General features: G+C 38.3%; 1 protein-coding gene across 1 annotated transcript in view; it reads left to right on the top strand.

Annotated features, from left to right (window-relative positions):
- Casd1 (CAS1 domain containing 1) overlaps nt 1–19,458 on the top strand; it is a 43,030-nt gene extending 23,572 nt beyond the window's left edge. Inside the window, exons 11-18 of the mRNA XM_059257345.1 lie at nt 5,151–5,270; nt 6,240–6,396; nt 7,691–7,770; nt 10,049–10,150; nt 11,793–11,933; nt 12,440–12,517; nt 17,015–17,107; nt 17,986–19,458. Coding sequence (XP_059113328.1) covers nt 5,151–5,270; nt 6,240–6,396; nt 7,691–7,770; nt 10,049–10,150; nt 11,793–11,933; nt 12,440–12,517; nt 17,015–17,107; nt 17,986–18,252 — 1,038 coding nt within the window. The 3' untranslated portion in view covers nt 18,253–19,458. The remainder of the gene's footprint in view (nt 1–5,150; nt 5,271–6,239; nt 6,397–7,690; nt 7,771–10,048; nt 10,151–11,792; nt 11,934–12,439; nt 12,518–17,014; nt 17,108–17,985) is intronic.
- Nucleotides 19,459–23,837: the final 4,379 nt, after the last annotated feature.

The raw sequence follows: 23,837 nt of genomic DNA on the forward strand, positions 1-23,837 counted from the left end.
TGCATTTTTAAAATATTTTTTACCATTTATTTTAAATCATATCTAGTTGTGTGTTTGCATTTGGGTATGAGCACATGAGTGCAAGCACCTGAGGGAACCAGAGAAATTGGATTCCCAGGAGCTGGAGTTACAGACAGTTGTGAGCTGCCTGATGTGGGTGCTGGGAACCGAACTCAGGTCCTCTGCAAGAGCAACAAGTGAGCCATCTTAGTCACTGAGCCATCTCTCCAACCCCTACTAGTTTTATATTTTAAAAAACCTTAAAACTTAGAACTCTTTTGCCCTTTTTTTTTTCCTTCCCAGGAATTTTACTACCTAGACTGCCTCAGATATGGGAGAGTTAAGAAAAACTATAACCCTTCTATGTTTTAACATTCCAACCATAGTTCAGTGAAAACCGGCCTTCGTGGATGAGCCTGACAGGAACATGTCATATAGGCTTTCATAGTGAAGAGTCAAACTCAATGAAAAATGTTTAAAATTTAAAGTTAGAAACTCATTCATAATTTGTGAAGTACCAAGCTGTTTTATTGCTTCTTTGCTTACACAAAACTCACTATACATATTCAGTATTTGAACTGGTGATGAATTCAGATAAGAAGAGCATGCTCAGAGAGAAGTATTTTGAACGTTCCATAGCAGCAATTAGTAATGTAAATATTATTACTGAAATTTTTTTCAAGAAAATGAAAACCGTAGTCTTCCTTATCTCGTTTCTTTGAAAGTTGTTGAACTTCGGAGTTTTATGGATGTTTTGTTTGACGGCACGGAGCAAAAGAATGAAGTGTGCTCCTTTTGGCATTCTATGGTTATGTGTCTGCTGGCGCAGCAGTCAGATTCCTGTGGTCCCTGCAGCTGTAAGTTTGAGGTACAGCTAGTGAAGAAATCCAGTCAGGGGGAGATGGCTTAGGACTCCTGGCCTAAATCCATAAAGTCTCTAGGAAATAAAAAGAGGTGAATATTGGAGCCTGGAAATAACTCTGGCACATGAATAAGGACTTAGTTAATAGGGGGAGGAGGGACTTGTTCTAAGAATGTGCCATTTAGAGACGTAATTAATTGCTGACATATTAAATGGTGATATTTCTATCTAAGAAATTAGGTAGGAAAAATTAATGGCAGATTAAGTTCCTCAATTCAGTGATTCCAGAAAGGAATTAGATCGTAAAAAGATGAAGGCAATTTGGCATTCTAGTATAATCATTTAGCAACCCAACATTTAATACATCTTCTTAGACTGCCTCCCAATACATTCTCATTTACAATTAAAAAAACAACAACCCTCTTCTGGAAGGACATACTTTTCATTAGCAGATCATTTGTAATGATTAATTGTGTGTCCTTGTTCTGTTACACACATTTCAGTGTTAAAAATTACCTGTGTCTTCACTGGAGAAGCATTGTTCATGTAAGTTACAAGATATTTGTGGGTTCCATTCATGAGTAGTTGAAATTAACCTTATTTAAAACTCTAACAGCTATGGTATTTTCAGTTGTTCAATTGTAATGTTTTAAATATGTCCAGGAATTGTTGTTTTATAGTTTTCATGCTAAAAAGGAAAGTATTTTAAAATCCCAGAGAATTATTAAATTGTCTAGGCAGATGGTATAAACATATTGTTGGCCTAAACATTCTTTAAAAATAAGGTTTATATCAAATATGCTTAAAATGCTGAGAAATACAAGTTTGGCGTCCGCCCTAGACAATGATTTTGTGCCTCATTATGTTTTCCTCCTTTTTTTGAGACTTTCATGAAAGATGGTGAGGGAAACTTCTAGGGTTAGAAAGTCAGCCTACCTCTTTGATGAAACTGAACTTTCAAATACAATTTCAACTCTAAAATTTTATTGTAATTTTGATATAGGAAAGACAAAAGGGACCTATGGATTTTTAAAAAGATATTATGTAGTATGACAGTGAAATGCGTGTGTGTTTCATTGTTTGCAGGTCAGGGATCAGATTCACAGCTTTGTACATTCTAAGTCAGGACTCCGCCACTAAGTTACTTCTCCAGCCCTTGGTTCTTTGCAACAGGCCCTCACTGAACAGCCTAGCTTGCTCCTGAACTCTGTGTACAAATAGGCTGGCCCCAAATTCGTTATTCCCTGGCCTCCACTTCTGAAAGTACAGACATGAAGCACAATGCCCAGCAGACAGACATTTCCATAAGAAGCTATGGGTTATATAGTAGAAACTATTATGTTCATATTAAATTTCTTGACCATTATAATGATAATGTGGCCATGTAAGGAGCTGCCTTCCTTCTGAGAAGACACATGGTAAGATATTAAGAGTACTCTTGTCTACAAGTTCTTAGCTAGTTTATTCCTGTACATTGTATTGGCCTTGCAGCTTTTCTATTGGTTTGAAATATTGCACAGTAAAAAGTTAGGAGAAATGTAAGATTTATGACAGGCCAGCCCTGGTAGAAACTTGGAAATTTTCTATAATAGAATTGTATTGCTTAATATAAATAAACAAGCCCAACTTTGTAGTCCCAGCCTTAGTCTTGAACAGACTTGAAAGGTTGCTTTCCAGAGAGTGGTTAAGGTACTTAAAAATAGTTAACATAGGTTCGACATCCTTTTCCCAATACTTCCAAAGCTGTCAGAGGAAGAGATATTCACCTCGATTATGTGACTCTGCAGCCAGGCTCCATTTGTTAGCCAAGTAGCCACTGATACTAGCTAGGCAGAGCAGAAATGGGCTGTTCAGAGAAAAGCAAATTAAGTATGACTAATTATAATAAATTTGCACTAAGTTCACATTTTTCAAATTAGAAATAATGAAGACTGTTGCCTTTACAGTAACATGTTGAATGATAGTTTTAAAATATTTTAGTTAAGAAACTAAAACATATTTGTTAAAATTGGATTCATCTGTTCCTTTTAGCCTATAGAGGTTTTGGACGCCGCTTTGGAAAGCCAGAAGAGGGCTTCCTCTTTACTTCTATTGGACAGGCTGCTATAGAGAGCAGGGGCTGAGCCTTTGATGTAGCTGCGTTGCAACTTTCATGACAGGGGCCTCTCTTGTGAGTCAGTGACCATCTCACAGTGGAATGGATTACCTTGATAGTTAGTATGTGAAGAAGCGTTTATGGTCTGGAGAGATTGCTCAGTGGTTACAAGTGTGTACTGCTTTTCTAGAGGGCCTACGTTCACTGCTAACATCCATATCAGGAAGCTCGCAACTGCCTATAACTCTAGCTTCAGGCAATCTGACTTATTGCTGTGACCTCCATGGGCATGTACACTCAAATGTTCACACACACACACACATACACACACACACACACACACACACACACACACAAATTCTTTTCAATTGTGTATGTGTGTGTGTGCACGCGCACACGCACACACTTAAGCTTGGGTGTGATTTTCTTCACCACAAACAGGAAGCTGAGACAAAACAGATCAATGACAAGTTTGAGGTCAGCCTAGACCACATAGTGCAACTCCGTCTCAAGAAGAACAAAATAAAACCTTAGACAGATTCAAGGCCAGCATGGTGGCGCACACCTTTAATCCCAGCACTTGAGAGGTAGAGGCAGGCAGATCTGAGTTTGAGACTAGCCTGTTGTATAGAGCTAGTTCAAGGATAGCCAGAGCTACACAGAGAAACCTTGTTTAAAAAAAAAAAACAAAAAAACCCTCAAACCAACCAACCAACCAACCAAAGAACTACAGCAGCCAAACAGCTTAGGTTCATGTGTGAGCTACTGTAGAGCACATTCAACAACGGAGTAAATGTAGATGTGTTTCTCTTTGTTAACTTCTGAAAGCTTTTTCAACACTACATTTCTACTTTTCTTCTCTGATTCTGCGATTCTGTGTTATACTTTCATTTAGAATTTCTCATCTAATATTGACAGAAGCCATTTAGAAGAAAGAACTAATGATGAAATACAGTTAATAAAAACTGTCTGATAAGCAGATTATTTCCACTGTAGTGACTCAGGAGGAAAAGTGAAGACTGAGACTTTGAGAAGAGGATTTGAGTTTTCCAGTGCCTGTGGTGGATCCCGAGGCCCTGGGCATGCTAGGGTAGCACTCTAACACCAAGCTAGCCCTAGTATTTGAAATAGTCACTTTAAATAGCCCTTGGTGTTTTAAGTAGTCACTTAGTATGGAAGCCACAATGGCCTTGAACTCTGTATGTAGCCCAGGCTAGCCTAGAATTTGTGCTCTTCCTGTCTCAGCCTCACAAATGCTAAGATTACAGACGCCACCACCTCCTGACTTGCAGATAGGATTCTAGTAAATATAGACACATTGAGAAGGAGATCGTAGGGATGCACTGACAGGTGAAGAGAAGATAGGAGACAAAGGAGCATTCAGAGATCCCTTCAGAGAGTCTCAGTCAGTTTGGGTAGAGTAGAAGCTATGCAGAAGAGTGTATGATATCTCAAAGGTTCAATCTAGGGTTTGCTTGCTTTTCCCCCTCAAGTAAAATATCCTTTATAAAGGAAAGAGATGCATTCCAAAATGCATACACTCTAGGCCTCAAAGTCTACTTACAGTATAGACTTAAGTTATTTTATCCTACACTGAATCACTGGGCAAATTCACATTGTCCTACAATGGCTCTAAGTAATGGTAGGCTAGACAGTTGCAGAATTACCAGATGGCTGTAAAACGGGAGCCAGTGAAGTTTAGTGTTACAAGTGTTTTAAAGGAATGTACTAGGTATATAGGACAGAGAGTAGTTACACTCTCAAAGGTGGGATGACAATGTAAAGTTAGGTTCCTCAGTGCTTGGAAATGAGGGAACATTTCCTGGTGTTTAATCGATGATGCCATACATCAATTAAAATGCGCAGTGTTTTAGTGAAGACATCATTCTCCAGAAAGAGCGCAGTGAGGACCTCTGGAACTTGGGCATGATGAAGAAGCTGAGGAGGGTGACAGAGAGTTCTGAATGAGACACTTTCCCAAAGAAAAGTGGAGAGAGATACCTCAAAGTTATGCTTCCATATGTCTATGTGATTCTTTTTGCTAAGTAAACTAAACATGATAAGTAGTCCTTTGGACATTTTCAAAAGTAGGGGGTTGTTTTGTTTTCCATCTGTTAGGAAAATATGAAATCCAGTGTGATTCCAAGCATAGTTATGCCATCACACACCATCCCTGTCTGTTTCTGTTGACAGTTTCTGCCTGTATACATGCACGTTCGGGTGCTGGTCGCTGCATATCTCTTTCAGACAGGCTATGGGCATTTCTCGTACTTTTGGATTAAAGGAGACTTTGGAATCCACAGAGTTTGTCAGGTAAGAATGCAGTCAGTTCTCTTTTTCTTTCAACTCAATGTGCTTTTCTGTGTATCTGTTAAGAAAATATAAATATGGTCATTATGAGATCCTGAATCATAAGGATTTATGAAATATCACTTTAAAGTTGTGTTTTTGTGTTTACTGTTTAGTAATTTGAGATAATTTAATAGTAATGGAAGGAAATTATAACCTAGATGCATATGTAATAGCTCCAGTTCTCAAAGGGTCACAGTGTTGGTCTTCTTCAGTTTGGTAGAAAAGTGCACAGGTAACTGAAATGACTGTGCTTTTCTCCCCCTACCTGAGAAGAGGATTAATACTTGCTGACGTCCTGCCTCGTGCTTAGCAGTTTCTAAACATTACTTACGCCCTATTGCAGCCCTGAGATGTCCTCATGATCATAGATGGGAACAGAGACTCAGAGAGTTAAGTGCTCTGCCCAGGGTCATAGAGTCAGCGGTACAGGACTGAGGGAAGTCAGCTCATAGGCTATATTTTGTTCATAAATTTAACTAATATCTTAAATGACTCTAATGAAAGTCAGAAAGACTTTTTAAAACTTGAATCATACTACTTTGTATCTCTGACACCTATCTACTTCTTCCAAAATGGGTAAATCGACATCAAACGAGAGATGGAATGGACACCTTTTCTTGAGGCAATTGAGTCTCCTGTATCCCTAAGAGGCTGGTGTATGATTTCCTCCCTCTATTTAAAAAGATGACAACTGTAATTACAGGATAGCTCAGGCTGGTTCTTTCCTGGAATGTCATTAGTGTAATCATACATAAATAGTTTATATTAAACTCTTCAGTGATGGCAGGACAAATGGAACTTGAGGGGTTGGTAAAATAAACTTGTATAGTCGTTATTTGAGTCTTACATGTATTACTGTATTCAGGGAAGCCTGTCTTTGCTTTTCATGTATATTGGGAATGAAAACCATTTTCTTCTCCATTTTCATAGGTCCTTTTTCGTCTCAATTTCCTGGTTGTGGTGTTATGTATCGTAATGGATCGACCTTATCAATTCTATTACTTTGTCCCCCTGGTCACGGTGTGGTTCATGGTCATATATGTCACGTTAGCACTGTGGCCACAAATAATCCAAAAAAAGGCAAATGGTAAATAAACTCTTACTAATGTTAATAAATATATTCTTTCAATGTACTAGACTTCCTGCTAGTTGTTAAAGGCTTTTTTTTTTTTTTTTATTAAAGGATGTAGATCATTGAAACTTCTGTGTGGTTTTAGAATTTTTGTTTTAAAACTGTTTCTAAAATAACACAGCCAAGTAGCTCGTGGAAGAATATAACACTGCAGAATGCTAGTTTACATTTATAGTATGTATTTCCCTCTCAACTAGGGAGGCAGTTTTCAGACAGCAGAGTGGAGGAAGTGCTAAAGAGGAGGAGAAGCCACATGGGGCTGCAGGCCCTTCCCACGTCGTACTTCAATACTGGCAACTCTGTTTTGTGTGATTTCTTACATATGTAGAGAGTTTGAGCAAACAGTTACTTGCAAAAGCCTTCATATGTCATAGTTTGTAATTTCTCTTCTACACAACTGTTTAGGAATTACCATCAACCTATTTTACATATAAGGAACCCAATTGCTTACCTGTAAGGTTGTCATTTCCAAATTTCTCAGTCTCTTACTGATCATGTTCAAGTAAGGCTACAGTTGTTTTCTTAGTGTGGTTTCCCCATGATTATATAATTAAAAGGAAATCTTTCTTTTAATAAAGAATATTTTAAATATTAAATCTGTATCTGGCTTCCAACTTAAATATTGCTTGTCAACATGTTTTCTCATTGACTGCCATTAAAATGTTAAATAAGTTTCCAGGAAAATTTCAATGCAGCCCTTTTAAAATTCATTAGTGTCTTTGGACAAGCTATAGATTTAGAGTACAATTTCTCTACAAAACTTAGGTCATTTATTAAAATGCATAAACTTGAGCTTGTACCTTGAAGTATGCATATGTTAAAATGTTCCTTATGATTAATTACTAGTCCATTAGGGAGCTTACATTTCCTGGAACTTTATGTTTAAGCAGTGTTACCTAAGCTAGTATTTAACCTGAGTTTGAGCATTGCATTGATCATATATTTGGAACATTCAATAGTGAATGAGTGTGAATGCATTCAAGAGGTACCTTAAAGCGTCTGTCTGCGATAGATGGGCAGCGGGTGTGTGTGCTGTCTGCAACACACTGTAGCCGGTTCCTCACAGCAGTCCTCCACTGATTTCCTTTCGCCCCACCTTTGGTTTGTGCCCCAAAGACATTTATATACACTATATGCAAGAGTTATTTTGAGAAACATTCAGGATACAGAAACATTGAACAGAGTGTCCTCAAAGTGTTTGTTAACAGAAATTTATGTTGTTTCGTACATTGCATATTTTCTCTTATAGGAAATTGTTTGTGGCATCTCGGCTTACTGTTGAAACTAGCTTTTTTGCTGCTGTGCATTTGTTTCTTGGCATATTCTCAGGTTTGTATAGTCTTCTCAGTTTATAGTTTATAAGATTTTAAAGTTCAAGTCTGCTAAGGTGTGGGAGAAGAGTTAGAGCCTTGTTTTAGGCTTCATTTTTTAATGACTGTATAAAAGTATCACTCTGTAGTCGACTGCTCTGTGGCGGAGTTCTTTTGAGACCCTACCCACTTGGTTACTACTGTTTTTGTTGTAAGAGCAATTTTAAGCTCTTCCTCTGGCAATTGTTCCAGATCCATTTTACTTGACTTTGATCAATCAAACGTTTATTGAATGTCTCTTCTGAGACATACTCTAAGCGATGATCAAAATTCTCCTGACAGAATTTGCAGCTTGGTTTGTGCATTATTCATTGCACCACACTCTAACTTGATTTTTCTGTAAATGAGCAAAGTAAATTCGAGACAGTTAATAAAATGAACCTGGGTGCAGAGGGTTGGTGATGTCTTGTGTGTTTAATTTAAAAGATTTTGGTCATTTTTATACTTCAGACCTTATATCCTTTATTTTGATGGTTGAGATTTTCTGTAGATTTAGCAGAATGGCAGTCTGTTATCTGCTGGTTAAATCCATCAGGCAGACATTTTACTTGGGCAGCATGAAACTCAGAATAAAATAGTTTAATTTGAATATCTATAGTTTTGACATAAACTGCAGTTGGCTCATGGTGCTACTTTTTTCATAATGCTGTGTCAAGTGTAAATGCCCACTAGGTATGTTTTGTTATATGTGGATTGGGGTGCAAGATAATTCTGCAGGGCCATTGGAAGAGGGGTTGTTAGGCCTTTTGTACTTATTTTCATACTTAGAAGTAAATACAAGTAAAAACATTTTTGTTTCTGCCTGGCATCAAGTTTCCTTTTTCATGTGAGATAAATAAAATAATAAAACAATGGACAAATGTATAAAGAAATTAGATACCAACAAATACCCAACATTCTGTGAGTACATTCAAATGGAAAGAAAGTGAATTTGATCCATTATTAAATAGTGAGAATAAGAAAACTTCAGCAGCTCTGGGTCACTGTTTACTCCAGGACAAGAAAAAAAAAAGAAAAAAGCATACAGCCCAGTTCAGCCCACTGTCTTCTCAAAATGTCAGTACTCAATGAAACCTCTTTATTGGTGACATAATAAATAAATTTCAACTAGAAGTAAAATTTTAAGTTACAAATACATTTATATATAGATATTCTTCATATATGTGGTCTCTAAGGTCATATGTTTATATTTAGTAAATCCATACCTTTTATGTCATACATCTGCTCATATCTATACATTTGTGTGTGTATATGTATAATCCAGAAGACTTTATTTTGCAATTTTTTGTAAGAATGAATCTACATTGTCTGCAGAATAGATTTCGATTCAGCTCAGCTCTGTTTTATGTGCAGTTGAAGTTGTGGTTAAATGGATATGGTTGTATTTTGTTAAAGTAATGAAATTCTTCTGACATAAAGATTCAGCAGTATCTGAAACATTATCTTGGTGTTTTCCTTTGGGTTTTGGTAATTATTTTTTCAGTAATCATTTGTTATGCTCTTGCAGAAGGTCCAGTAATGGGACATTCCTTAGTGGAGTGTGCTGGCGTTCTTTAGTCGATATTGAGGATTTGTTCTCTTTGAAGGGCTTCATTAGTGTGCAGGAATGTACCCAAGACTTTTGCCCCTTCATTCCCACATTTTCCTGGCTGTCAGATTAATAAGAGGGTGCCATTCAATAACTGGACAGAGTAAAACTTGAAACTGTGTTTCAAAGGCTAGTAATAGCACTTAGGGATGGCTGATTGGAGTAATTAATCCAGAGGGCTCTTTCAATTCTAATAATTATAGATAATTAAGGACATTTAGAGGAAAATAAATTATATTTTCACCTTAACCTTTATTTTGGTTATTGATACCATATTGGCTAAAGCATTTTGTTTTTTTGTGTCTGACTAGTAAATATGAGCATTTTTCATCTATTAGATTATAACTCCTCAATAAAATGATTTTCTAATTGCTAGTTTTTTGTTTTTTCAAAATTTTGTAGTTTTAGTAGCTTTCATGTGAAGGACAAATAAATTTGGAGAGTATTAAATATTTATTGGCCATAGCTAAAATAAATTTATTCTTTGGTGGATTTCAAATGAAGCCATATTTTAAAAAGAAATTGAAGAGAAGTTAAAAATGTGCATGACCTTTGTATAATTCTAGCTCAACAAATATATACATTAGAATAAAATTACAAAGCAAGAGTTGATGTGCATTGTCTTAACTGTCTGGATTCCTTTCCGTAGGGTGCGTTTGAGAAGATCTTTTCCCTTTGGCCACTTTCCAAATGTTTTGAACTGAAAGGGAATGTATATGAATGGTGGTTCAGATGGCGGTTAGACCGTTACGTATGTATTTGCTTTGTGAACCTTGCTGTCTCAAATTATACTGTTAGAAAATTATTTGTACTTTTGTCTGTTTCTGCTTAGTTTTAGAATAAAGAAACATGTTGAGAGTAAGTTAAAGCGGACTACCCACATACTCTTTTTCATTACATGCATGTCTATCAGCAGGAAAATATTTTCAATGTTGTCTATAAAGTGGCCTCTGACTGACAATTGTAATTGATAGATGATTCGCATGTATCTACCATTCAGAACAGTATTCATGAGCTTCATGATGTGTCCTGAGTTTCATGAGATGTTGATGTTGGGAAGTGTGTATTAGAGAAAGACATACCCCTGAGCTGCCAAATGTTTTCAATCCACTCTCAAATCTAAGATTACTATTACAATGGGATATTAAGCTGTGCAATATAGATTTGTTGATAGACATGCAAAGCAGCAGCAGCAACAACGTAGTGGCTTATTCCGTGCACTTAACCTGAAATACCTTTGCCAAAGAAAATGCAAACTGTCTAGCAGAGCACTCAGCCAATGATAATTACTTTACCCTTTGCTTTTTTCTTTCTGTTTTCACCATCTTTCAGTATGCTTTCTTGATAACCATTCTGTGCCGTTCCTGGGTTCTAACGTCTGTGTATTTTCCTGTGTAATTTATTGCGTCTCTAAGCCATATACAGATACAGTGTCCCTGCTAAAGTCTCTTTACATCATCTGTTAGGATGTGCTTATCTTAGTCTGTTGGAGCAACTGAAGCAGAACATGAGAGCCTGGTTGGCTCCTGAACAACAAAGCATATTTCTTACAGTTCCAGAGACTGGGAAATCCCAGTTCATGGTGATGGCAGATTTAGTGCTGGGTGAGGGCCATGGGCAACCATGTTCTCACTAGGACTGTTCCCTGGGGTCTCTTACAAGGCACTGACCCCACTCATAAAGGTTGTACCCTTATGTCCCAACCGCTTCCCACGTACCACTTAAAACGCCAGACTCCACATAAGAATTCATTTTCAACATTCAAGAGAGTTTTATTATTTTTGGAGGGGAGGCGGGGCTGAACAACTGAGGAATAGAAAAACCCAGTCCATTTCAGTGACAAATCATGTTATTCTTATTTATGTCTTTTTTTTTTTTTTTTTTAAGAGAAAGCTGTATGTTTTCTGCTCTGCCATGTTGGTTTTTTGTGCATAGTTTCCTTTTAAGCTTACGACTTGGCAGTACTGTTGCTGGGTGTGATTGAAGGGAGCTGTATGAAATGTGTTTTAATGTTTTAGAGAATGTTTAGAAGAGCTTGGTATGTTTCAGTTGTTGAGGTTGGGGATGTAGCTCAGTGGAGCAGTTTGTGTTTCTCATGTGTAAGACCCTGGGTTCAATCCCAACACTGAAAAACATCAGTTGTCTTTCTTCCCTGCCCAAAGTCCTTGAGGAGGATCCTCTGCTGCTGTAGGGCTTACTCTCTTGGCTCACACTCACTAGCAGTGCTGGCTTTCTTTGACTATCAAAGTTTGCATTAAGGTTTCAGCTCTTCATGGCAACTCTAATGTCTTAAGCTTCTAGCCCACCTACTTTTATACACGGTTTTAAATAAGCAGGCATTGTTCTAGTGTTGGAGAAGTGCCTCTTCAAAACAACTTTCCTCTCGTTTTCAGGTAGTCTTCCATGGGATGCTGTTTGCTTTCATTTATCTGGCTTTGCAGAGACGTCAAATACTTTCTGAAGGAAAGGGTGAACCTTTGTTTTCAAACAAAATTTCCAACTTCCTATTGTTTATTTCAGTAGTGTCTTTCTTGGTAAGTTTCAAGAAGTAAGTTTCTAATTATCTAAGTTTTTAACTGATAGAGAAAATTAACCTTAAAACAAAGAAATATAATTAACTGACTTAAATAAATACTTTAAAACTTTTTCTGTATTTTTTTTTCTAATTTGGATATAAGTTCTAAATAGAATGCACATGTAAGTTAAGTAGGAACACTAGCTGAGTGTGTAGTGAAATAAGAATTTCAGATGTTACAATCAATTTGGGAGCAGTTATACCATGTACTCTCTAATGTGAAGAGCCAGCACATCCTGGTGATGACCAGATTCCCAGCTGTGTCCAAACCTCTGTCCTCCCTTTTCCTTTCTCATGCTTAGACAGCTGATCCTCTGAACAAGTGAATAAGGCTACAGAAAGTGTCTAAGGATGCTCCTTCTGGCATAGCGAGCTGCCATGTTGTGACGAAGATAACCAAACCTTGTTTCATGTCTGGTGAAGGGTTGGCTGTGCTGTAATCTGACCTGTACATTCTCATTTTAGACCTATTCCATCTGGGCCAGCAGTTGTAAAAACAAAGCCGAGTGTAATGAGCTCCACCCATCTGTTTCTGTGGTACAGGTAATTCTCTATCTCGATTTTTCTCTAGACAGAGTCATGCTGTGTAGCCTGTGCTGGCCTCAAACTTATGATCCTCTTGCCTCAGGCTCCCAGGCCATAACATCATGGCGTTCACCATCACACTCAGCTCCCAAGAATTACCTTGATTTCGAGAACTTTTCACTTCAAAGTTTTTATAAGAATACAGTCTTCAGAAGTAAAGAGATGACAGAAAGTTCAAACCCCAGAAAACGCTGGGAAGTTACCTAATCTCTAAGCCTGTCTTTCTTCATAGTAATAGAGATATTAAAGTCTCTCTCAAAGGCTTATTATATTTCATGTTTGAAAATTATACAGCCAAGCATTTGTAACTTGGAAAATGTTAATTCCAGGACTAGGCCGATGGCTCAGGTAAAATGTTTGCTGTATAAAACATGAAGATGATTCCCACATCATGTAAAAGGCCATGGGTAGCAGATGTGCCTAAAGTCCCAACTCTGGGGCAGCAGAGACTAGAGGGTCCCTGGGGCTTTCTGGCCAGCCTGTCTAGTCAAATTGGTAAGCTCCATGCTCAGTGAGAGACATCTCTCATAAAAAGAAAATGAAGAGCAATTGAGCAACACACCCAATTTCAACATCTATCCTATACACACACACACACACACACACACACACACACACACACACACACACACCCCATACATAAAACATTTAAATTCTCTGCTCATATTTTCTTTTTTAATATTTACTTTAATTTATTTAATATTATTAATTACCTACTGTGCTAAGTACCATCTTAATAATAAAAGGCTCAGTATTAAACAAGATGACACCTGTCCTCAAGAAATTTATGGTTTAATGGAGATGTGGGTCAGTATACATTGATTCATTTATTTAGCAATGTTTTGTATTCATTTAATAATCTATTGATTCTGCACCTTAGACAGTCCAGTGATGACCAGATCCAGCAAATTTTCTACTCTTACAGAGGGGACAATACTGTGTTACAAATTATTATAATTACCACATAACTATGAATAGAAGTATCTCATACTTTATGAGAATATAATAAAGGGTGGTATATGACCTACCTGGAAGACAGAGAGGAATGGGGTCAGGGATCATGGATCATTTCCCTGAGAAAAGAGGGAAGGAACAACTGGGCAGGCCCTATGATGAAAGGGAACATGGCACATTGAAGGAACTCAGAAAGCCAAGATGTAGAGAAGTGAGGGATAGTGCCTGGAAAGGGAGCAGAGTCTAGTGAAGACTCAGATTGGAACTACAAAGCAAAAGATCATAGGGCGTGATCATCAGTGTGGGGACAGTAGGTACAGACTGCTTTGAAAGTGGGGGCGTTCTTCCTAACCTTTGTTGCTGTAAAAGCGAGGAAGGAAATTGTATCTTGAAATCTAAAGGATGAGTAGTCTAGCACAGAAGGGCATGGAGAGTGTTTGGAGTGTCCTCTCCTAGATCCTGAGTGTTCTTCAGTGGAGGGACTGTGGGATTTAGTCTCAGCGTCTGTGTACTAGCACCAAACAGGTGAGAGATTCTCTAGACATGATTGGTAATCAAGTTTCCAAGGCTGTCTTTGAATGGCATTTCTATTGCTTCTGTAGACAACAGCACTACTTACCAATAGCTCTTTGTACAGCTTATAAAATGTCATTGCTGTGACTCACAGGATGAGAGGGAACATTAGCACTCATAATATACCAGGCAGAACAATTTAGGGAGAGCAATCGAAGAGAGTGGCGGCACGAGAATAATACCAACTCTTTTCTACTTATCCACCTCCACATGCTCGCTTATCCAAAGTTACTTTTGTTGTAAGAACCGTAGTTTCTCTCTTGAAGAGTAAAGAGTGGATGAGGAATATAAATTAAAGCAAACATTAGTTTTATTGACTGTTTGCTTCTTTTTAAGGATATTTGTTCCACCTCATAAATGTCATCAGCATCTAAGAAATTCATATGCTATAGCAGTATCCTTCTGACCATACTGCATGCTTGTTCTTAGATGTGAACAGAGGATGTGTGTGTGTGTGTGTGTGTGTGTGTGTGTGTGTGTGTGTCTCATGAGAAATTGAAAGAGTGACAGACAGACAGATAAATAGATATAATTAGAGTGCACACATATCTGAGGGAATTTCTGTAAGATTTTAACCATATAAACAATTCCTGGTGCTTCATTTGAAAATATTTCCCAGCCTAATTCCTGAGAAGTTTTTCTTTCCTCATTTCTCTCTCTCTCTTCCACTGTTCTCTCTCCTTCTCTGTCTCTCTCTCTATCCGTGTCTCTCTGTCTTTCTCTCTCTCTTCCTTCTCATATTTTAGATAGATAGATAGATAGATAGACAGATAGATAGATATAAATGGTAGATAGATAGACACACAGACACACAGACACACAGACACACACACACACACACACACACACACATACACACACACGGGGAGCGGGTGTGGGGGGAGCCTAGGCATCAAACCCAAGGTCTGGCAGGCACTAGACAAGCGCATTACCATTGAGTATACCCCCGCCTGTGCCAGTCTTTGTAGTTTTGCCTGTCAGATCTGATAGGAATTTCCAGCTGTGACTAGCTATAGAACAGGTAATTAACAATAAAGAATGTATAGAAAATTATTATAATAGTACCCAGGAAGTTTTAATGCTAACCCAATTTTAAACATCATTATATTCACTTGAAGTTAATAATGACTTTCCAGACTTCAACTGTGGTTATTATTTGGTTATTATTTCTTTGACTTTTCTATTTCCCTTATTTATTAAATACATGATAAAGTACAAGGCTTCAATATGACAAAGAGATGTAGTACAATTGGGGAATGGTAGATCCTAGACAGAAATAGAGGAAGTGGTTTGTTTGGTGCTCTTCCTGGATATCTGGTTGCTCAGCCTAAGAGATTGCATGCGTATGCATCCATATTTCTAGCATTTTATGTTACAGCTATGTTACATTGTTCATTATAATAACACATTAAATAGCCACGGCTCTCCCCTTTTTGATCTTCACCTCTAAATGTGTAGTGCTTATGCTGTTACCTATGTCTGTTTCTTTAAAGCTCTCCAGTGTGTGCCTCAGTAAACACCTACATGTTTTCCTATCAATGTTCAGATCCACTCTTTAAAGTCGAGCTCCTCCCCATCCGTGTTGATGATGAAGCAGGTGCAGCTGAGTTCCTTTGCTCAAGCCCCAGAGCTGGCACAGACAGGCCAGGCCGACAGCTCTCGGATGCCATTGCCCCACATGCCCTCAGCTAAATCCTCCCGGAGCGTTTCTTCTGGCCAGATTGTCACACACCTTCTTTTGCTTCCTTACCCCTGCATCCTTTGACAGAGGCTTAGGGTGAACACTAAATCTGAGTGATTAAAGAGCACTCAATCTGAGTTCTGTTCAGAGATTTAAGTGGATGTCCCAAAGATAATGATGAAAGTGCATTCTCTCTCTTTTTGAAAATGTATAATGCCCTGCTCCTTTGAAAGGAAGATGAATTCTAAGGACAGGACTTAATAAACTGGTTATTGGGTATGAGACTATGAGTTGGAAGTTTTAAAAGTGCAAGGCTATCTCCCTTGTACAAAAGGACACAGGAGAGGGCTGACAGCTAGAAGCCCAGACTAGAGACTGTTGTAGAGTAACAATCCAGAGAGAAAACTACTGCATATGAATGCTGTATGAGATGTCACCTAGCAGGCTTCGCAGAGGCAACCTGATGATATTCCTGGCCCTGCTGCTCCCATACACACATGCCTGCCTGTGCAGGAAGGATTGTGTTCATTGGATTTCTGTCACTGTGACAAAATACTCAAGAAAAGCAACTTCAAGGAGGCAAGACGTGCTTTGATTCATGGCTCAATGGTTTCAGTGGAGTGTGTGGGCGCTGATGCTTCTGGGCAGTGGTATGGCGGGGCACCTTGACATGAATGTGGTCGGTCAAAGCTGCTCACCAGGGTGGCCAAGAAGCAGAACTAGAGAGGAAGATCCAGGGACAGGGTATACTCTTTAAAGTCATGTCCTCATTGACTTCCTTCCTCCATCCAGGCCCGACCAAGTATTATCCCATCCAGCCATGGACTGATCAGTGGGTCAGTCCATTTTAGGGACTCTTCATATCCAAACCACAACAAGGAATTTGAAATATGTAAAGAGAAAGAGTGGCCATGGACCGGGCAGATACTTTATGAATGGAGCCAAAGTACATCAACTTTACACAGAGTCCTTCGGGGAGCAAAGAGTTAATATGTTCTCTGTTATACATAAAGTAAAACATCTGTCTTACATTACCTCAAATCCACATTACTCTTCAGTATACATACAGCTCATGTGTTGAGAAATCCAGCTTGGATGCACTCTAGCCAAAATACCCTGACAATATTTATCAATTCAAAGAATGTATATCAAATTCAAGAATATAAGCAATGAAGTTACCACTTAGACTTCAAATTCTTTTAAATAAATATGTTAAATATATTTACTTTTTTGGGTTTCTCTTATAGATTGTAGCCTTCATCCTGATAAGGAACATCCCTGGATATGCCCGTTCGGTTTACAGTTCATTTTTTGCTTGGTTTGGAAAAATTTCACTAGAGGTCGGTACTCTTAATATTTTGCTTTACCACAAACAGCCAAGTACGTGTGCATGTACATGTATGTGTGTGTGTGTGTGTGTGTGTGTGTGTATGTGTGTGTGTGAATGTGCACATCTGACATACTCCTTTTAGATCAGAGTTATGTTCTATGTAGAATTATAACTTTGAACAATCATAAAGCATTTGGGACGCTTATAAACCTTATTTACCAATAGCTGGATGTCAGTAACTGTCGGAGCAGCTTCACATTACTTTAAGCTTTTCAGTTCAACTAAGATGCTTGAGTAAGAAGAACAGTAGTAACCAGATAGAAATGAAGTCACACCAGGGAGATTTTGACTTTTTGTTCTTCTCTATAATTACATACTGCTGGAATTCAGACCTCTTACGTTTATTGTAGTAAATGTAACTTTTCTATGCCTGGACACTGTGGGAAGATAGTCAAATTCATTACAGTTGGAGCTATGAAAGATACAATTATCTACAAAATCAATTTAGCCATGGGGTTTGAAGCACACTCTGCAGATTCTGAGATTCTTTGTTATTTGAAATAAAATGCTTTCATATAATTCATATTGCAGTTGTAATGGATAAGTTTTAGAGTATGAGATCTATGGAGTTACCTTCTTAAATAGGGCAGGTATATTTCCCCAAGTTCCCTGGTCAAGCTTTTGTCATTTTCTGTTGTCTTGGTTAGAAGAGGGGATCTGTAGGGACAACACAGTGGGCTTCGGGACCAGCATGAGAACCAGGTGGGTTGGAAAAGCCTCCCAGAGTAAAGCATTATCACATATTTAAATTAGGAAGAATTTGTGACTTGGTCATTAATGCTCTGTGCACACTGCACCTTAAATGTTTTGTTGTTTGTTTTTTCCTAGCTGTTCATCTGTCAGTACCACATCTGGCTGGCAGCAGACACGAGGGGTGTTTTGGTCCTCATTCCTGGAAACCCTACCCTCAACATCATCGTCAGCACTTTTATCTTCGTTTGTGTGGCGCATGAAATCTCTCAAATCACCACTGACCTGGCACAGATCCTTATTCCTAAAGATAACCCGTCTCTCTTCAGAAGGCTGGCCTGTACAGTTGCATTCTTTTGTGGGCTACTCATCTTATCCTCCATTCAAGATCAATCAAGACTCTAGGCTCCTAAAATCTTAAAAACAGACTCTCTGGGCTTACTTTGCATCTGCCTGGAGGGGAAAATCGTCTGTCTGGAGATATTAATGACTGTGTAAATATAAACATTTGTCAAGGGGACAGTTTTATGGTGTCCGTTAAACTCGTGTGACTGTGTATATCAGCACTGTATATATCCAATGTGAAATGCATAAAAACAGTGAACCAGGATGCATCATATAGGAATGCATGTAAGAAAGACTTTCCTACTGGATCTGTGTCTCCTTACATAAGTGATTATAGTTAACATATGAAGGCAGGGAAATGATTGATTTTCCGGTAAACATATGTAAGTAATTTGATTAGCTTAGTGATGCCACTGAGTGTTTTGATATTCCCTCAATTTGTAGAGATTGCCCCATCTGCATCTGTACTCACAGAGCTTCCCACTTCACTGAGAACTTAGTGCTGAAGTGACTTGCAGTGTTCTTGTCTGTCATATGTGCAATGATGTGGGGTGGAAACAGTATGTCATTAACTCACATGTGTTCATATCCGCTGTGTGTTCCCCAGTGGGACTTCCTTCCTCGCTGTGGATTCAGGTGTGTATGCCTAAATCTTTGTACATTTTGCCCCTCACAGAGTTGTTCTAAAGCTCTGTGACAAGGTTTTGTCATTGTGGGTGTCACCATTATTCTTAAAAAGGCCAAAGTTTCCTTCCAATCCAAACAGTCTCCTTGTTTCCCTAAGTTATAACAGGATAATAAAACTACCCTGTGGGTCCACTAATATTTGCTGGCCACTAATTACGTATTGTATATTATTTCCAATGTTTGGAAAGTCCTTTATAGCCATTTTGGTATTGCCTATTATTCCCTCCTTTTTTTTTTTTTTTAATATTTATCGATCTGAACCTGTACAGCATAGTGAAGTTTCAAGTCCTTTGATTGAAATGTATGACGATAGTAGAATTTTAAGTAAACTGGTGACCTTGGATAATAAATGACTTGTTTGGTTGGTTTTTGTATAAGCTAACTGTTAAAGGTATACATTTATTTATCTGTTGTACAGATCTGATTATGATTTTTAAGGTATGAAAGATTGCACTTATTTGCTTTTATTCCGTGTGTGGTAAGATGTATTTTCTGTTCACAGTGTGTAACAATAAGGAGTAATTTAAACAGTAAATAAACCTTCAGTGGATGCTTATTTTTGTATTGGCAAAATATCAAGCCTTGTGTGTGTGTGTGTGTTTTAATTCATTTTTTTATTTGTCCTCTTTATCAAACACTTAATATGTAGGGGTAAATCACCAAGTTCTAGCTGAGAATGAATAATTTAGTTATTAGGGCCTGTGATGGTAATCAGTCTTCCAACCAGGAAATTCAAGAATTATGGTTTATTTGTAGTTTTATTTAAAAGTTTTTTAATTCTCAAACTTTATATGCTGCTGAAACATTTCCATTAACTGAGCAATATTTATTTGACAGAAATGTGCTTTTCTCTGTTTCTCTGTTCTTCTGCCCTTCCTTAATCTTCTGACGTTTCCCAGATAGACAGTTGTAATGAATCATTGCTCTGCCTCCTAGACAGCAGCCTTGTAAGCAGAGAATCGTATAGTTATAAATCACAAACTTCCACGCACTGTGCTCACATTATTCTTGCTCATGTAGCTCGCCAATGAGCAGAGTGCATTTTAATTTAGCTTGTACGTTTTATCACCTGAAGAAGACTCTTGCTGATGAAGCAATTGAAAGAGAAAGATGACCAGTTCTCTCTGTGATTTGGAGGCAACTATGTCTTTCAGTAATGATGCCCAAGAGAATGCATAAGTTTTTCTCTTCTATTTGCACTGAAGCCTAAAACTTAAGTAAAAAGCACTTTCTTCATGTCATGCTTTATTGAAGTTGCAAGACTTTTTTAGATAGCATTATACATAAGAATATAATTAAAACATAGTGGGTTTTTTTATATTTATATTTGAAATCTGTCCTCTTTAACTTGGTTTAGCATGTCCTCTAGAGAAGAGGGTATTGCAGAAGTTACCACGAGGATGGCATCTGTGTCTGATAAACGGATTGTTCTTTCTGCTGTGGTGTAGATGCTGACTGTTGCTGGCCACGTCTCCATAAAGCTGCTTCTGATGCTAATGAATAGAGAACACAATTCCCAAACTCAGATTGTCTCTGGTCAGAATCACATTCAGAAAGCCATCCTCTGCCTCCAAGCTACTTTGCTACTCAATTTTCCCATGGCCCTCCCTGCTTCTGTGGCAAACCTTCCCCTTGTGTCTCTTGAGAAAGACTCATTGAAATTTCAGGCTGTGTCCAAGCCCATTACTTATCTCCCTGTGTTAGGCCATGTTGTTTGTTTTTGAGATGGTAGTAAATGATATTGATATGCCACTATTCCATCATAGCATAACACTACAATGTCTTTAATGGATACATTTTTTCCTCCACAAATCCTTTATTTTCTCAAGGCTAGGAAGCTTTTAAACTTGATAAAGTTAACTTTAATAATAGGCATGTTTTTACAGATATTTTAGAGGTAGATGATGGATGGTGATGGTTGGTAGGTAGGTAGGTAGGTAGGTAGGTAGGTAGATACCTAGATGCATAGATACATAGAAACATAGATTCCACAGAACCTAGGACAGCACTTCATGTAATAGACCCTAAATGAGAGTTAATATTATCACAAGTGTTTGTGATTCCTCAGAGAGAACCCCATTTCTGAAAGTTAGTATTTTTGTCAATAAAGCAAATGTTAGAAGAACCAAATTGGCATTTTTGTGTTGCACAATATTAAATTGCCAAGCCCTAATGTTTTTGACGTACAGAAATAACCATTTCCTATTGCCCAACTTAACACCTTTGTTTTTTGATTGTTTGTTTTTAGGCTCTTGATGGGTTGCTAGTTACCTGAAGATTTTATATTGATAATTATTCCAAAAGTTATAAATACTAAGTTTGGTTGTATTTGGCTTAGTTTTATAAGGATTGATGGAAACTTTAGACATTATTTTTTTAAAGCACTGGTAAATATTTATATTCAATAAAATTTATTCTAGGATTGTGAGTGATAGGAATATCTATGAAACAGTATAGGCAGAAAGCTATTTTTCAAAAGAATTGAGGCTATTTATTATAAAGTCCCCAACAGATTAATTAGAAGTAACCTACCTAAATCTTGGAGAATAAAAAGGAGATAAATCAACATTTTAAAAGGAAGCTTGGAATTGGTAAGATGGGTCAGTGGTAAGATGCTTGCTGCCATCCCTAAGAACCTGAGTAGGATCCCTGAGACCCACACAGTAGGATAGAACTTCCACAAGTTTTCCTCTGACCTCTCTGTATGTGCCAAAGTAGGTGTGGGGGTGGGTGGGAGGGGCATGCAGGTGCACAGACACTAAACAGGATAATTAAAAGAAAAATAGAATTAATTTTGTGATTAGTTAGAAGTATATCATTTCAGTCAAAATCTTTAAAGCTAATTATTTTTCAAATTCATCAATTTCAATTACTAAGGTCTAGTGGTACTTGTATTTTAGAGAATTTCCTAATAATGAAAATGGTTTAAAAGTTTTATCTCATAAAAAATACTGCTCAAAATACACAAATTTTTTTTTAATTCTAGAACTGTTACAGATGCATTAATATCTTAACTTCCCGCGGACAAATTGAGCCTTTTCTGTTTAGCTGATGGTCAAATCCCCACATTATCACGGTCTCTAAAATATGAAGTCTAGCCGGGCGGTGGTGGCGCACGCCTTCAATCCCAGCACTCGGGAGGCAGAGCCAGGCGGATCTCTGTGAGTTCGAGGCCAGCCTGGGCTACCAAGTGAGTTCAGGACAGGCGCAAAGCTACACAGAGAAACCCTGTCTCGAAAAACCAAAAAAAAAAAAATAATAATAATAATAATAATAAAAAAAATAAAAATGAAGTCCAGCACCTGAAAGGCTATGTCTGTTCTTTCTCCCCCTGCTGCTTTGTTCTCATTCTTCTCGATTGCCTACCTCTAATTCTTTTAAAAAGTCAAATTTAAACATCTCTTGTGAGACCAAATACTTTCTTTTCTTTACACATCAACCACCTAATCCCATTATCTTATGAGACCCCATTACTTCAGTAAAAGTTGTAACTCCAGAGTCAAGGTTTCATCTCCTGTGAACATGGGGTGCTCTTTTAAACTTGGGGTGCAGTAGATAAGAGAAAGCCACGACTGTCAGCTAAAAAATTTGGGGGTTATTCTCCCATCTTAAAACAAGATTCTTCTTTTTGTCTTGTACACCCAAAGCTGGGTTCTCATTTCTCTTACAGCCCAACCTACTCTTGTCCAGATAAGCAAGAACCTCCACCCTGCTAAATCCCTCCATCGTTGCTGTCCTCATCCTCCTTGACCCCCACGTACCTGCCTTCATAATGCCTCTGCCATTTCTGGGTTTGTTTCCTTCCTGTCTGAGGAGCCATTCCTCCAGTCTTGTTTTATGGGTCATCTTCACACCTTCAACATCTAAACTGCATTTCCCAAAACCCAGTTCTGACCTCTATTCCCACTCCTCAGTGCCCCTTACCCAATCACATGACTCGACATACCATCTGTATGCTGAGGACTATGAAGTTTATATTCTACCTGAACTAGAACTCACATGTACATTTGCTTTCTCTGTTCAACTGTTTTAAAAGACATCTAACCATTAAAAACAACATGCAAAGCTTCCCTATTATTGGCCACATCAATCACACCTCCCAGGCATTCCCCACCTTGGCAAATGGTAACCGCCTCCCTCCCGAACAACAAAAATGGGTATTCTTCTCTGATGCCCTTACTCATACACACCATGTCTTACAGTCGTGAAAACTTGTCAGCCTCCTCTAAAAATACATCCATAGTTCAGCTACTTGTCATCACCTTCAGGATGACCACTGTTGCAAAATAGAGTCAGGTCTCTCCTGGACTACTGTCTGTCGATAGCTTGTTTAGTTTTGTTTGTTCTGTTCTGTTTTAGGTTTCTTGTTGTGGGATGGGGTGGGTCTGTGCATGTGTATGCACAAGTGTCCTCTGGTCTATTCCTCAAGAGCCTTTTGTCCTTTGTTTTGAGAGAAACTCAAAACTTCTCACTGGTCTGGAGTTCACCGATGAGGCTACACTAGCCTGTCTCCACCTCGCCTGTTGGAGGGTTATGGGCAGGCACCTCCACCTGAGCTTTGCAGTGTGGCTCCTGGATTTGAATTGTCTCGCTGACTCCCTTAGAGCGTATGTTTCTGAAGACAGCCCATTTCCTTTCCATTCCCTGCTGTGTCCAGCTGCTGTACCGTTGCTTCTCTTAGCACGTGGGTTGCTGAGGTCATGGCTCAGTCAATACTGCAAAATCACACCAAGTACTCACCCTACTTTTGAGGGAAGCAAGCAGACTAAATCATGAGGCAGTTCAGAAAATGTTTCTCTTAGGGACAGAGACGGTGGGCTGAAGTGATGCTTTAGTTGGCTTCTATGGTGTTAATTACAGTGCTCTAACATTTTGAACTGGTAAGGAGTTTGCATTAACTTGGGATCCTTTGTCTTCCCAATGGCAAACTGCAGCAAGAGCTGAGCACGGGCTTCCCC

The sequence above is a fragment of the Peromyscus eremicus genome, chromosome 3, assembly GCF_949786415.1.
Source record: "Peromyscus eremicus chromosome 3, PerEre_H2_v1, whole genome shotgun sequence".
NCBI classification, from domain to species: Eukaryota; Metazoa; Chordata; class Mammalia; order Rodentia; family Cricetidae; genus Peromyscus; species Peromyscus eremicus.